This window comes from Cydia pomonella, chromosome 6 (genome assembly GCF_033807575.1).
Source record: "Cydia pomonella isolate Wapato2018A chromosome 6, ilCydPomo1, whole genome shotgun sequence".
Classification (NCBI taxonomy): domain Eukaryota; kingdom Metazoa; phylum Arthropoda; class Insecta; order Lepidoptera; family Tortricidae; genus Cydia; species Cydia pomonella.
Genome location: NC_084708.1, coordinates 14,532,030 through 14,547,286, shown reverse-complemented (window position 1 = coordinate 14,547,286; position 15,257 = coordinate 14,532,030). Strand labels below are relative to the sequence as shown.

At 36.5% G+C, this 15,257-nt stretch overlaps 1 protein-coding gene across 2 annotated transcripts in view; it reads left to right on the top strand.

Moving 5' to 3' along the window:
• LOC133519063 (semaphorin-1A-like) overlaps window positions 1-15,257 on the top strand; it is a 160,627-nt gene that overhangs the window by 128,645 nt on the left and 16,725 nt on the right. Inside the window, exons 1-2 of one of the 2 annotated variants that reach the window (XM_061852953.1) lie at window positions 4,739-5,055; window positions 12,785-12,932. In XM_061852953.1, coding sequence (XP_061708937.1) covers window positions 12,842-12,932 — 91 coding nt within the window. In that variant the 5' untranslated portion in view covers window positions 4,739-5,055; window positions 12,785-12,841. Of the gene's footprint in view, window positions 1-4,738; window positions 5,056-12,784; window positions 12,933-15,257 lie in introns of those variants that run through there. The other variant, XM_061852955.1, reaches the window with a different exon arrangement.

Here is a 15,257-nt window from a genome sequence, read left to right as displayed (position 1 = left end):
TAGTTAATATAGAACGTAATATAAGCGTTTCAAAAAATTGGAAACAACCCTATTCTTCTGGTTATATTTTCCCAAAAGTTTTCTTATGGAAGCCTTTCTATAAGATAGAAATGAGTTGCAAGTCTCTCACATAATCAGGATTATGTTTTTTATGTTTGTCAAACTTAAAAAGTAGAGCGGCATTTGAAACTTTAAAATCAGTTATTGATATACTCGCAGCGCATCACATCTCGCTTGCACCAAATATCACTCAAGTTACCTACTCAGGGACTGCAAGAGCAAGTGATGTCAACATTCGTTCCATCACATAAATATCAATTTTGAAGTTCTAATCAGCCCCTAAGTTAAATAGTTATCTCCTCGACATTCTTTGTCGACATGATTGGTCTACTTTTCATTTCGTAAATTCTGAACGCATACTGCATTACAATTTATTGGTGGTATACTTCCTGCTAGGTTAGGTACTTGCAGAAAATAGACAATAGATGTGGTCCATTATCCTAAACAAAAACTATTTGTTCGAGGTAGGTAGGTTGGATGTACCAAATAAGGGATGTTTTTGCTTATGCACGTGTCTGCAAATGACAAATGACACGAACGAAAGATAAATGCATTCCAAGCCAGAATGAGACATCACTATTGTAACGTACGTTACAAGTAACTTAGTTACAATAGTAGTTGTTAGTGGCTTGGATTGTATATATTGATGTCAAGAGGTAGTTTAATTAGGTAGAGTGTATCGGACCACCTACACCGCGGCTGGATAGCGTGGCGATGATACAAGCTTTCTCGTGTCACGTTAATAATGCAATACGTAGCATTAGGTAATACGAACACAAGTGGAGTATGCAGCGCTGTTCGGGGCAACAATAACTTTGTTATAGTCCAATAGTTTTCTGTATGATTCTAATAAATAATCGAGTATCAGCGTAACTTTCTTTTTCATGTGGGTGTATTAAGATATTGAATTAGATTCAATGTTTTTCTTTCGATACAAATCTTATCACGATTTTAACAAAATTACAATTCAATGAATCATAAAAGAAACATGACCAAATTTCACGGGAAACGTCACTACTTAGCAAGACAAGATACAATAGTATCAACGCAGGTAGTCGCACCAATCCTGCACCTGACACGTACATAAATCCCGTACAAGCCAGGTAGAAGCAACGAAATGGCTCTGAACATTGTATTTCGTTTGAATTTAATTTGTAAGTCCATCGCAATCCGTAATCAGGTACTAGAACATTTTAGGCTCATAAGAATCGTCTAGATGTAAAGAACAGTCATTGCCAAATGAGTACCTATCCATACTCCTTAATCTATTGTCATTATAATATGGGCTTGAAGTCCATTTACAGACAGAAAATAAAACACAGCAAACAACACAATAAAATAACAACAAGCTTTAACATTATTCGGAAACCAAGTAATATGTTAACGGCACCAATCATGGGACATTAATAAGAGAAAATTTGGAGTAAGTATTTTTAGGGTTCCGTAGCCAAATGGCAAAAAACGGAACCCTTATAGATTCGTCATGTCCGTCTGTCTGTCCGATTATGTCACCGCCACTTTTTTCCGAAACTATAAGAGCTATACTGTTCAAACTTGGTAAGTAGATGTATTCTATGAACCGCATTAGGATTTTTACAGAAACAGAAAAAAAACTAAAAATTTTGGGGGTTCCCCATACTTAGAAATGAAACTCGAAAAATCTTTATTCATCAAACCCATACGTGTGGGGTATCTATGGATAGGTCTTTAAAAATGATATTGAGGTTTCTAATATCATTTTTTTCTAAACTGAATAGTTTCCGCGAGAGACACTTCCAAAGTGGTAAAATGTGTCCCCCCCCCCCCCCCCCGTAACTTCTAAAATAACAGAATGAAAAATCTAAAAAAAATATATGATATACATTGCCATGCAAATTTCCACCGAAAATTGGTTTGAACGAGATCTAGTAAGTAGTTTTTTTAATACGTCATAAAATTAAAAAAGAAAATTTTTTTTCATCAAACCCATACGTGTGGGGTATCTATGGATAGGTCTTCAAAAATGATATTTAGGTTTCTAATATCATTTTTTTCTAAAGTGAATAGTTTGCGCGAGAGACACTTCCGAAGTGAAAATATTGTGTCCCCCCCCCCCCCCCCATCTAACTTCTAAAATAACAGAATGAAAAATCTAAATAAAATATATGATATACATTACCATGAAAACTTCCAGCGAAAATTGGTTTGAACGAGATCTAGTAAGTAGTTTTTTTAATACGTCATAAATGGTACGGAACCCTTCATGGGCGAGTCCGACTCGCACTTGGCCGCTTTTTTTATATTTCACTGACATCTGTAAAATGTCTACCGCTTTATGCTTTAAAAGTTGAATGTCCAATTCGTCCTTTATGTTTCCTATGTATTTAATGAAAGCTAATGTAATTGGTTTCAACATTATTAACCAATTAAAACTATGGTTTTTTGCTCCAGTCAGGGGATGTATGGCGCCATTAACTTTCAAACTAACAAATATCAATGAAAAATTAAACTTAAGCAGCTCTTTGGCTCTTGTTTATGGTAAAATGTTGCCAGCGATTAAAAACTGATGGTAAATTCTTGTTTCACAGGATTTGTCTATACCATCCCATTACTAGTGCCTGTTCCATTATAGGGGTGTTTACTAACTATTTAAGACGATAGGAGACGACCGCCCCGAAAACGCCTTTCCATACAAACGTAGTCCCCATTTTTCTATCTGGATATTAACATTTTTAAAATATTTTTACACAATTTGATGTGTTTTAATAATAGCTATGCCCGAACGTTTCTTTTCTTTTTCAATTTTTTTAAATATTATAAGAGTTAGGAGCATTTATAAATCTGTATGAAACCTGTTTTTCTTTTATAATAATTTAAAAAACGAAAAAATCAAACGGCCGGGCATAGCTATATTAGCTATCAGTAAAATACATAAAATTCTGTATAAATAATTTCCATAATGTCCATATCCAGGGAGAAAAATGAGGACTACGTTTGTATAGAGAATTTATCGTCCTCTTTTCTCTAAATAGTGGTAATATTTTATTTATCAGAGTTTTTTTTTTATATATAAGTGCATCGATGTCGATTACATGTAAACCGACCAAAAAAGCGCACTACCTTTTCAATATCATTTGTGTAAGTAATTGCAATTTATACAACCTTTCTTCAAAATTAACTATACTAGGGTATGGTAAACAGGGCTAACAAGAAAGATATCCTTCCCTCCCCACAACGCGGCGGCTGGCGGCAGGCGTCGACTGGACGGGACGGCTAGAAAGTTGGAGATAATTTCATAACGCTAACCTACTCGTATCATAAATAAGCACGCAGCTTATAATGTCGTATGAATATTATTGTCTACGTCATTAGATACTGTCTGCTGACATTAGGATTTGATTTATAAATAAATTACGAGGTAAATAATGATTAATGCTACTTAAGTTTATACTTAATAGAGTTGATGTTTCGAAATATACAAAAATGTTTTAGGATTTTCATAACGAATTAAGGCATAATTACTTATACTGATTTTGTTCGTGTTCTTCTCTCATTCTCACTGAGGGTGCTTACTATAGGGCGTGAGCGAGATGGAAGTGCGTGCCCGTGCCCGGGAACGCGGATAATCATGTTATTTAATGTAAATTTTTTGTACGTTGAAATAAATAAGATGACATTGCCGATTTTTAGAAGCCATTTTCACATTTTTAGCTTTTGTGCATAATTTGTTACAACTTTGTAAGTGCAATTTAGACCTATGTTCGTGATTTTTTTTTTATCGAGCGAATATCAATACTTCATGATCATGACACAGAATACGTAACAGTATTATCATACTCATGAATTGAATCGATACAAGCCCTTGAGAAAGGCCTCAAGATTGCTAATTTTTATGGCAGCATTATTGTGATACAAAAAGCGCTAAGTACGACATGAATTCCAATTTCTGAACCTTAAATTAAAAACTGATGTATGATATTTTGCATTACTTCTTAGAGGCGTACGCAATGATTTGCTGGTTTAGAATAATCATAACAAATCATAGTCGTTATTGTTATTTCCTTCTCTCTTTTTTTTTTGCCCGCCATCGGCCATTGGCTCGTCCTCGTCTACCTGAGCGTCGAGGGCTCTAGGGTGAGGGGAGCGACTGGAGCGAGTGTGCCAGTGCCACATCTGTCATACTAGTGGCGTTTATTTTATATTTAATACCAGTGACGTTTCTTACATTAGCAAGAAAAATTAACGAAAACAACGTTCCTTCTTTATGGCTATCTCGATTAGTATCAGCACTATCAAAATCTATAAAGTATTTTAGGCGGCGTCTAATGTTGTAAGAAATTCTACCGGTTAATTCACTACGCAACCGTCGACTGCAATACCGCATTATGATTATTGAAAACTATTTAATGTACCTAATGACTAGAAAGCATTTAACACTAACCAGCCAAGAACCGAGCCCTAAATATTGCCCTCCTAATTTTTTACTCCACGAGGTACGTTTCTATTTTATGGCCCCTCATTTAGAAGCGTCAATAAACAAAACAAAATAAAATAGAACTTTGAACGCTTCTAGTATCGAGGTGAGCGTAGCATCGGCGCACGCGCATGTTAGAAAAAGAGGCAAGTAAGCTTGCTGCCGGGGTGTCGGGCAAGTTCGTGTTCCAGTTGGTGGGGCGCCTTTCCTTCGCCGCGCCGCCCGCGCCAGTACCGAGTACGCTGCGCGAGTAAGGCCACGCCGCTCCGCTCGCCTGACCGACGCCCGCGCTTTCTTAAGCTCCACTGCATCCAAGTTTAATGCTCTACTCTCCCGCTTCGTAACCGGTTACAAGTGTGATCTTAAGTGACACGTAGGCTGCTTTTGTGATTTAATCGTGATCAGTGGCCAGACTGCGTCTGGTAATGAGTGGCAAGATTATGTGTTCTCGGATTTGGCTCTCCAGTTGATTGTGATGCGATGACCATCAGGTCGATTTGGATGTGAATTGGATTTCTATCTGTAACTTATTTTTCAAATTGGTGAGTGGTCAATTCTTCATAGAGCTATTATTATTTATTACGAGTGTGTGTATACAAGCATGGGCTCAATGCAGTGTGTGCTTGTGGGGGCGTTCGGTCGCTACAAACAAACAAAAAGCCGTAGTCCCGGTGGATGGCGTAGAGGCAACGGGAGAGAAGGAGAGAGCACACATTGTTGACACTCTTAGCGTGCCCTTTCCACGTCGTCGACTCTACATACATATTGAGTTGAACTTCACTATAATAAAGATAAATGTACCTCTGGAGTAGCTTGTTAGCCTTTGTATTCGTTTTAGAAACTGAAGTAGGTTACATGCTGTAAGGAATTGTAAACCGTGGAATATATCTTACATGCCTTTAATTGACAGTCACAAGGTGCAATTTATATAGGTACAGTCAGCATCAAAAGTAGCGGATGAAACAAAGCGCCAAAAGTATCTGATATTCCGTATAACTTGTCCAAATGTAGATAATTTTCTAAAATTCGCGTTCAAAAATATATCTTTTACAGTCTTAGTTGTTCTATATTAAGTACATCACTTTTTGTTAAGCTGTCACAGAATGGTAGATACTTATGAAGCGTTATTTGATCCGCTACTTTTGATGCTGACTGTACCTAAAGCCCCATTTATAATCGGTTCAAGAACTTGCACTTGCATGTGATTCTCGTTACATTGCGGTATCGAATATTGCATACAAGTGCTTGAATTGTCTAAATGGGGCTGAATTTATAATTTACACAATACGTTGCTCGTGGGATAATGAAGTCTATTCTGGTTTTTCGTCATGTTTGTTTAACAACGGATCTATTGTTTTCATGTTATTAAGTAAGAAAGCCGAAAGTCTTGATCGATAAGGTCGCGTGCTTTCTTCCATATCTAATTCAAACATCGTTTACTCGTATATTCCTTCTATTGTTCACATTGCAAAGAGAACTCCAGATATGACGAACAGAATGCTTAGACTTCCGTTACTCATTTCTAAATTCGTTCTAAACGGTTTATTTATAAATAGCAAAACATTTAAATCTCTAATTCTTAAACGACTGTTGTAAAGGCGTAATGAATGAAAATTACATTATCAACATCCTGGGTAGTTGTAAATGAGTCATACAGTCACACTAAAGATAATGAAGCATAGTAAGTAGATTTGAATACAAGATGCGTCAGGCGCCAGTCAAATTGAAATTTAACTCAAGTTTACCGAGAGCGACTCAGAGGTCAATGGGATTTTTAAGGAGGGACCCTACTGACATCACCTAGTTATGTATTTTACTTGCTTAGTTGATTTAGTTGGCTTTACCAACTGCTGCTTTATACAGCTTCTGTTCTGCATCAACTGCAATGTTTAGTTAATTAGTTTTGTTCCAGTTAAACTTAAGTTAGAAACGTCGTAAGTAATACTTCCTTCTTCAGCACTTGTGACTCTATAATTTATCATTGGATACTTATCCATCCACGATAAAGCAGGGTACATAAATGTATGAAATTATAAATGCAGTATATACTATGGATGGCAACGAACGAAATTGTGGATATCAAGTTAATCCACGGTTATTTTCATTTGCAAACCTCACATTTCATACGTTTTCATACGTTACATGTTCCAGGGGACCTAATGGTAAACTTTTTTTTTTATACACTAGTAAAACATTCAAATAGTTATTTAAGGTAAGGGAGCAACAGTTACGGTTTACTTTTCGTGCCTGATTGAGAATTGTCAAAAAAGTAAGATCTAGAGCGCTGCGAGGGTTCAAAACACGAGAAGCAAATGCTACTGTGTAACCCAAAAATTTCCACCACCAAATCGCAAGGAAATTTTGGCTATAAAACATTAGTAACACAAAAAAATTCAATCCAAATATTATTAAATATTGATCATTCAAAGATATTATTAAGGTTTCACAAGCAAACTAGCGTAATCACAGCGTAGAATCGCAGCTAATTATTGAGTTCTCAGATAGCTACAAACGAGCAGCCGATAACAATGATAACCTCAGTTACATGGATTCTATTATTAACGCACTTATTAATATAAACAACCCTATTCTGATCAACACGACATATATACTGAGTAAGGCTACACTAGCCAGGTCTCAATATTTCTGAGAAAAGTAATACTTTCTATAGAAACTGGAGATGCCTAAGATAACTTTTGACAGGGCCATTGATTGAGTGGGTTGGTATTTACTTGCCGAACATTGAGTTATTATTACTATAGAGAAGCCATACCTAATAATGAAACGCAATCGTAATCTGTACCACGCGACCAATACTTCGTGAACGCTGTGAAATTCATGGCGGTTACGCTTCGCTTCTATGGTTTGTTGTCAAAACAAAAAACTCATGACGCAAAATAGGTACTGGTTCTTTGTGCCGGTTTTATACGTAGTAATAAAAGTTTAATGCTACTGAAACTTAAAAAACTTCTTACTACCCTACGTGAAGTAGGTACGATATAAAATATAGCAAATAGATTTTGTAGATTAAATCAACTTATCCGTAATGGTTATGTTATAATTTAGCCGTCGTGTTATCATTTAATCGCTGGGTTTAAAACGAAAAAGTTTTGTAATGTCTATCACATTTCTGAAGCAACGAAAGCATCTCAATGATTCAGAACAAGTATAAAATCATACTTGACAGTCGCATCACGTAGTTATCCTCTATCCCTTTTACGTTATTTAAGCAGACACCAGATTTACTGTAACACACATTTCACGCGTGACAACGCCAGAAGCGGCAATAAATTGTACGCTGATATGTAAAAATGGCGAAAAACTGACATTTATCGTCGTACTTGTAGGTTATCCTCTCTGCAAGGCTGTAAGAATGTTTATTGTGGTCAACAAAGAAAGAACCGCAGCTTCCCGAGCCTCGACCGCGTGGGACCGACGCCACGGCCACGCCACAAGCTCAAATGTCAACCGCGTCTGCGTAATTGCAAACGTATCTTGTTTATACCTTACATAGGCATGTAAATGTAACCCTATCCAGAAGTCACTTTCCACACGCTTCAAGTTTCCGTCCATTAAAATTCCAAACATTTAACTGCGCGAGCTGATAAATAACATAAATATGAACCTAGTACCTACATGTATCTTTGGGGTTGCTCGTGTTTCACCGTGTATAGAAACAACCCGCCAAAAGTACCCAGGTATCTGCCACCCGGAATACTTATCCAGATAGAGATAAATCTGTACAATTCACGTCCAAAAGCCTCTATTACAGTCTAATTATCACAGAGACAAATCGTCGCTATATTTACTATAATATATATACGTATATCAGATACGAGTTTGAGTAAGTATAACAACGAAATCCCTTTATGTATTAGATAATTGTAGATACTTTTGATGCATAGTCTGATCTGGTACTGGTAGGTAGGTAGGTACTGGTACCTACATAATATTTTCCATTGCTATTTACTAAACCAGCCCTTCTCATAAAATATTCATTCTTCCTTCTTTGCATTTTCGTATGTTTCTTATTTCGTATTCGAAGTTAGTGCGCGACATCATATTTATTACTTTTGCTGTTTCAGTCTGCAACAGATGTTTGCTTTAATTTAAGTTTAGTCTAACATGAACATAATTACGTTTTGGTGCGCCGGTTGCAATGTCGAGCGTACTTAACCATTATCGATGATGCAAAGATTGCTCCGTAACATAATTTATTAGAGTAACGGCGCTATTACCTTCCGCTCGATAACCGCTCGTTTGTTTAGCACAGTAATTGTGCCGCCAGATCCAGCGCCGATAAATTGTAGGTACGTTCACAGAAGTAATATATACCGAACCGGCAGCAGAATTCACGTTAACGAGGCGCAGTGCAGCAATGTTCTGTTAAGCGTTTTGCGAAAATGCAACAATCGGTGTGCAACAGACGAGTGGAGGCCAACGTTATTTTACTGCAGCACGCCACTACGCCTTGCGCTTGCACCCCACTCAATCCTTTGAGCCACATCTGTGCACTGAGTGACGCCTTCTGTTATTGAAAATCACAACCCTTTTTAGTTACAAAGCTATTCACAATTGTTTAAGCAAATGTTAAGTTAATGTAGCGTGAAATACGCTTTGTTTCTTTCTCCCTCTAATACTGTAGGTATTCATTTTAATGTGTTTATATAGCCATAAGAATCACTCGACACGTACTAGTTCTTTCTTCTCTGTCTAACCATTAACGACAAACGTGATGTGAACTTTAAACTAAAGCGCACTTATAATATAACCCGCATGGTTCGCTTGTAAACAATATAATCTCAAAAAGGCGATGTTAGAGCTGTATAAAATAATTGTTTCTAAACGGGCAAATATAGGTACGACTAACTCATATCGATACATATGAAAGACGATTTAGTCATATGGAACAGAAATATGTACAATTTTTAATTTTGGTTACGTTGATATTTAAATTGAAAATTGAGATCTCTACCGAATTTCTTTATCATTTGTAGATAAAGTAATTGTTTTAAACGTTCCAAATTGATAAACTACTAATGTTGCTTTGCTTGTCACGGAAGTTCGAATCGTTTTCTTGTATTTTATGCAAAAAATAAATAATTTATTTTTGTGAAAGGTATAAATATGAAAATAAATATAAAAATGAAAAATTATTTTCAAATGTCGGCATGATTATTAAACCTGTTTTCTGATACTAAAGATCACTGTGCTAAACCATGGTAGGACAGGCGGTCATGACTATACTATAATACTAGAAGTTGCCGACATAACCCAAAAAAATCGGTAACATCGGTATGTGAATAGTAACAAACTGTATCAAAGCATAAAAGATAGACCTTAAAATCGAGAACTATGTATAACAAAGCGGGCAGCCAACCGATACCAGACAATCGAGTTTTGCTTCTCACAATCACGAGACACGTTAGCATGGACGAGAATAGTTAAATACGAAAAAAGTAGAATGCGAATCCTGACAAACGGGAGGATGCATACCTCCTGCGTGCGTTGCATCCCGCACCGTGAGACCGCGCCAGCTCGACTCGAGCTTCGTGCGTCTGGGCGACATCAACTACGTTATTACCATCATTTATTTTTTCTTATTTACTCAATTTCCATATTGACGATGAAAAAAACTTAAAATAGCGTGGGAAACAAACTTGATCATTCATTAAAAACATGTTTTCAAGTACTATAGCTTCAGTGATTAAATACTTATCTGAACTCTGATAAAACAAATAGGCAGCAGGTACTTTACTACGCAGGTAGATACTTGTTATAAATTATAAAGTTGCAAATGAGATAATTAACAATGAGGTCACGTAATTATTTTGCTTTAAGCAGTTTCTTTTTAAGGAGTGTTATGATTAACTGGTTAAACTTCCGGTGTCCCACGAATATGGAGCTGCCTTGTACCACGCATGTGAAGAGATAACAATCACGACGTGAGATAATAAATTAGTCCGCCATCTGTCGGTCTAATTTCAGAACAATTTAACAGATTTGGCAATCAACCATTGATCTTATTTTACAAGAATGAAATCTCTTGCGCAGCTGCGCGCTGCAATTTTCCATGTTCGAAAACTTATTAAAAATGTAAGAACCCCGTCGTGTCTGTCTCTGGAAAAAAAATGGAACCGATTACCAATCTACTGCCGTTTTTACCGATAAAATGTTTCCCATAATAATATGTTTAAGTACTGGGTGCCGATTTTTGAATATCGAGCGCTCGATTTCGACACTCGCTATTTTTGAATCACAAGCGTTAGAAATTGGGAATCTAGTGGTATTGATCATTCGTTTTCAATTCTATTAGTAGAATTTAAATGCCTAGTAGTGGAAATAGTGGCTGTTTTGCGAGTAATTATTGTACGGACACCAATGTGTAGCGTTTCTGCTCGAGATTTCGGCTGCTCGAGACATCTTGAGAATTTTGGCTTCATTCAAGATGAGAAATAAATGACCTTGAAATGCGGACTGAAACCAGGCGCGCCTTTTCGTCTAACAACTCCGCCCGCGTTTTAGAATTTAAAGTTCATGAATCTACGAGGATACGAACACCCTATCTTGAGAGATTGTTCCCATCCCTTAAGACAGTTGAGCAACCGAAAATGAGCGCTTGCAGGCTGGCTGGAAACATTACCAAAACGCCTATTTTTGATACAAAAATAACTTTCCAAAACAATTTAATTCTGATACGTCTAAATGATAGCGGTTAAATAAAAAATAAATATATATATATTAATAAAATAAATAAATATTGGACATTCTTACACAAATTGACTAAGCCCCACAGTAAGCTCAAGAAGGCTTGCATTGTGGGTACTCGGACAAAGATAAATATAATATATAAATACTTAAATACATAGCACCCATGACTCGGGAAGGAATATCCGTGCTCATCACACGAATAAATGCCCTAACCGGGATTCGAACCCAGGACCATCGGCTTCATAGGCAGGGTAACTACCCACTAGGTAAATACCACTTTATACACGATTAATCACTGGAAAATAAAATGATTGGTACTAATTATAACTATAATATTAAATTACTTTCTGTGTCATTGTCGTTTAAACGTGTTTTCATTTATTTATTGACATCAAGTCATCCTCTTTTTAACCGACTTCAAGATTTCAAAAGGAGGAGGTTATCAATTCGGGTGTATGTTTTTTTAAATGTGTGTTACTCCATAACTCCGTCATTTCTGAACCGTTCCGTTTACTAATAACGCGGTTATCTGCGACCACGACCAGTGAAGCCTGCGTCGAAACGTCGGAAATAAAGGTAAGAAAATAAATTCGCGATAGACCTGGTTTGAAATATGTTTTCAACAATTATTTTGTTTATTTATTTTACCAAAATTTTGAGTTTATAAAAAAGACTCGAGACTCGAAAAAGACCCGAGAAATTGAGCACGAAAAATCTCGAAACTCGAGAAATAAAATGGGTCGAGATATCAGAAACCCTATTCGTGTGAAAATTAAGACAGAGTTGATCGCGTTTTGCTGGCCATCAATATCATAATTATAAAATTGGTGTAAACGCAGCTTAGTGGATGGGCTTGATGTATTATTGCCTTCTAGCAGAGATTAGTAAATCCCAACAAGGCCTAGTTTACCCTCTGGGTTGGAAGGTCAGATGGCAGTCGCTTTCGTAAAAACTAGTGCCTACGCGAAATCTTGGGATTAGTTGTCAAGCGGACCCCAGGCTCCCATGAGCCGTGGCAAAATGCCGGGACAACGCGAGGAAGAACAAGAGAGCAGAGACTTACTAGTTTAGTCTACAGAAAACTGCCAACCTTCATACTATAACGTGCACCTAATTATACTCCGTTATTTTTATTTGAAATTTTAACTTCAAAAGTACCTAGTGGTAATTGACTTTTTGCTCCTATGATATCTAAATTATCTAATATTGCAGTACAAGAATATGTAAACGACACTTTAATTCAGGGGCCCTTGCCGATTTTAATCGCAAAAATGTCAAATTGATAGATTTAGCACATAACTATTTAGAAATAACAAGTACTGGTTTCTATTAGCTTAGCACGTTCTGTTATCTTTCATTTTAAGGCAAGGTGTGTGAAGCGTTTGAATAGTACGGTGACCGTTTTCATACGCAAGTTAAAATGTAAAACTAGTAAATAGCATCATATACAATAATCGTTTTGTATGGATGGAGTTTAACACTCTTGATTGATTTACTCTTTGCTAATAACTTAAACGACTTTGCAAGTGTTTAATTAACATATATTTTTGTTTGTTACAGAGCACACGGCGGGCGAAGATGGCGTGTGTAGAAAGGACGAGGTAGGCTGCTGGCAAGATGGCCGTCGCCCGAGCGGTGCTAGTGCTGCTGGCGTCCACGGCACAGGCATGGATGCCCGATGCCAACGCGCGCATACATATCAAATATGGTAGGTACTGACTTGCACAGAAGAAATGAAGATCAGAGTATGAGTATGTATGAGTATGTAGTATGAGTTCTAGCGATGCTGAATTATTGATATCTGAGTAATTTTGGTACTGTGAGGGTACAGTAAACTGCCTACCTAACTATCTCTGCATATAGTTGATGTATGCAGGAGATACAAACTTTTATGTAAGGGGTGAACTATCTCTGCAACGGACTGTATGGTCGAGGAAATGTTATTTGCACTGATGAATGTTATCGCGAATGGCTTACAATATGGTAAGAAAACAATTAGCAGCGGAAATATACTTGAGCTAAACAATATTGATCCCAGTTACTTTTCTGCATTTTAATGATTTCTAATTTTCCCTAGTATTCCAACTTTTCAATGCGTAGTCTATTATTAAAAAAAAAATTATGTAATGAAACATTAATTTCAAAGTAAATACGATTTGTGTCGAAAAAAGGTTCATTTACCTAATAACATGTCAATTACTACACCAGAAACACAAAGTATCATAACTAGTTATTCCCATTATATGAATGGGACGTGCTGCAAATCGCTTCACTTTGTCCTTTTGTAATCTTAATGATTAAGTTTTATGACCAATCGGTGCAAATTATATTTCATCAACTAGACAAGAGTCCATAAGAAGGTTGATGATGATATTAATGATATTATTTTAAACTAACATCTAAGTACTACAAGCTGATTATCAATAGGACAATGTTATGGAATAACACTGGAACTAAGCGCCAAAATCCGAAAAAAAAGTTATGAATGCAGGTCGGATATAAATGTGATAATCTATAGTATTTGAAAAGCGGTGGTGGCCGAGTGGATATCACGTCCGACTTTCAATCCGGAGGTCGCAGGTTCAAATCCTGGCTCGTACCAATGAGTTTTTCGGAACTTATCTACGAAATATCATTTGATATTTACCACTAGCTTTTCGGTGAAGGAAAACATCGTGAGGAAACCTGCATACATCTGCGAAGAAATTCAAAGGTGTATGTGAAGTCCCCAATCCGCATTGGGCTAGCGTGGGGACTATAGCCCGAGCCCTCTCGCACATGAGAGGAGGCCTGTGCCCAGCAGTGGGACGTATATAGGCTGAATTATTATATTATTTTATATATAATCTATAGTATTGACTATTTCTTTGTTGAAAAATCATGCTTACAGCCGTATTTTAAACTGTAGAATCAAGCGACACGTTAAAATATGTATGGCCCTATGCACTAACTAGTTACGTAAAAACTAATTGAACGCCAAATTTACTTTTACAAATTATAATAAGAGTATATTCTATATCGCAAAAACGAGTTAAACGCCATAAAGATGTTGTTAATTCGTTTTGGTTTAAAGTTTTAGTGATTTATAATAATAATAATAAATAATAAATATCTTTATTCAGTAATAAAGGACAATATTTGCTTACGTTTTTGTTTACATAGATATAGTTATTAATTAACTTAGCAAGTAGATATAGTACAGTACAGTTATTTATAAACGCAATATCGATTTAACCGCCCTATGGTGTCGTTTAATTCGTTGTTACATATTTTAAATTGCAGGATATTTCTCTTAATGAGAACTAAATACGTTGTTACGTAATAAGTAGTAAGTTGTTATATTATAATATCTGCCATGCCCTAACGGACGTCGGCGACCACCTTTGCCATCTCTCTTCAGCTCTTGGCCATTCTTGCCAGTATGGCTGCGTTATTCACGTTCGTCGATTTCTTAATATTGTCAAGCCAGATGAACCTCCTTCTTCCCCTACCCCTCTTGCCGTCAATTTTTCCTTCCAATATTAGTTGTATATTATATTTGTCATTTCTGTATGTATGTCCAAAATAAGATATTTTCCTTTTTTTCACCGTAACCAAAACCTCCAACTTTTTCTCCATTCTTTTAAGTACTTCCACATTCGTAATTCTATCGGTCCAGGATATTTTTAGCATGCGCCTATATAGCCACATTTCAAATGCGTCTATTTTCTTATCCATCGCTTTATTCAGAGTCCAAGTTTCGCAGCCGTAGAAGAGCACTGATAGTACATAACACTTTACAAGTCTCCAACGAAGTCTTAGGTTGATATCCTTATTAGTGTATATAGACTGCATTTTTATAAAGGTGTTTCGCGCAATCTCTACCCTGACACGTATTTCCTGCTCCATGTCTCAGTCCTCGTTCAGCCAGCAGCCCAAATACCTATACTTTTCTACCTTCTCTATTGGTGTATTATCTATTCTTAAAACGTGTGGAGTTGTATTAGAATTGCTTACTACCACTATAAATTTAGGTTTGCTAATGTTAATTTTC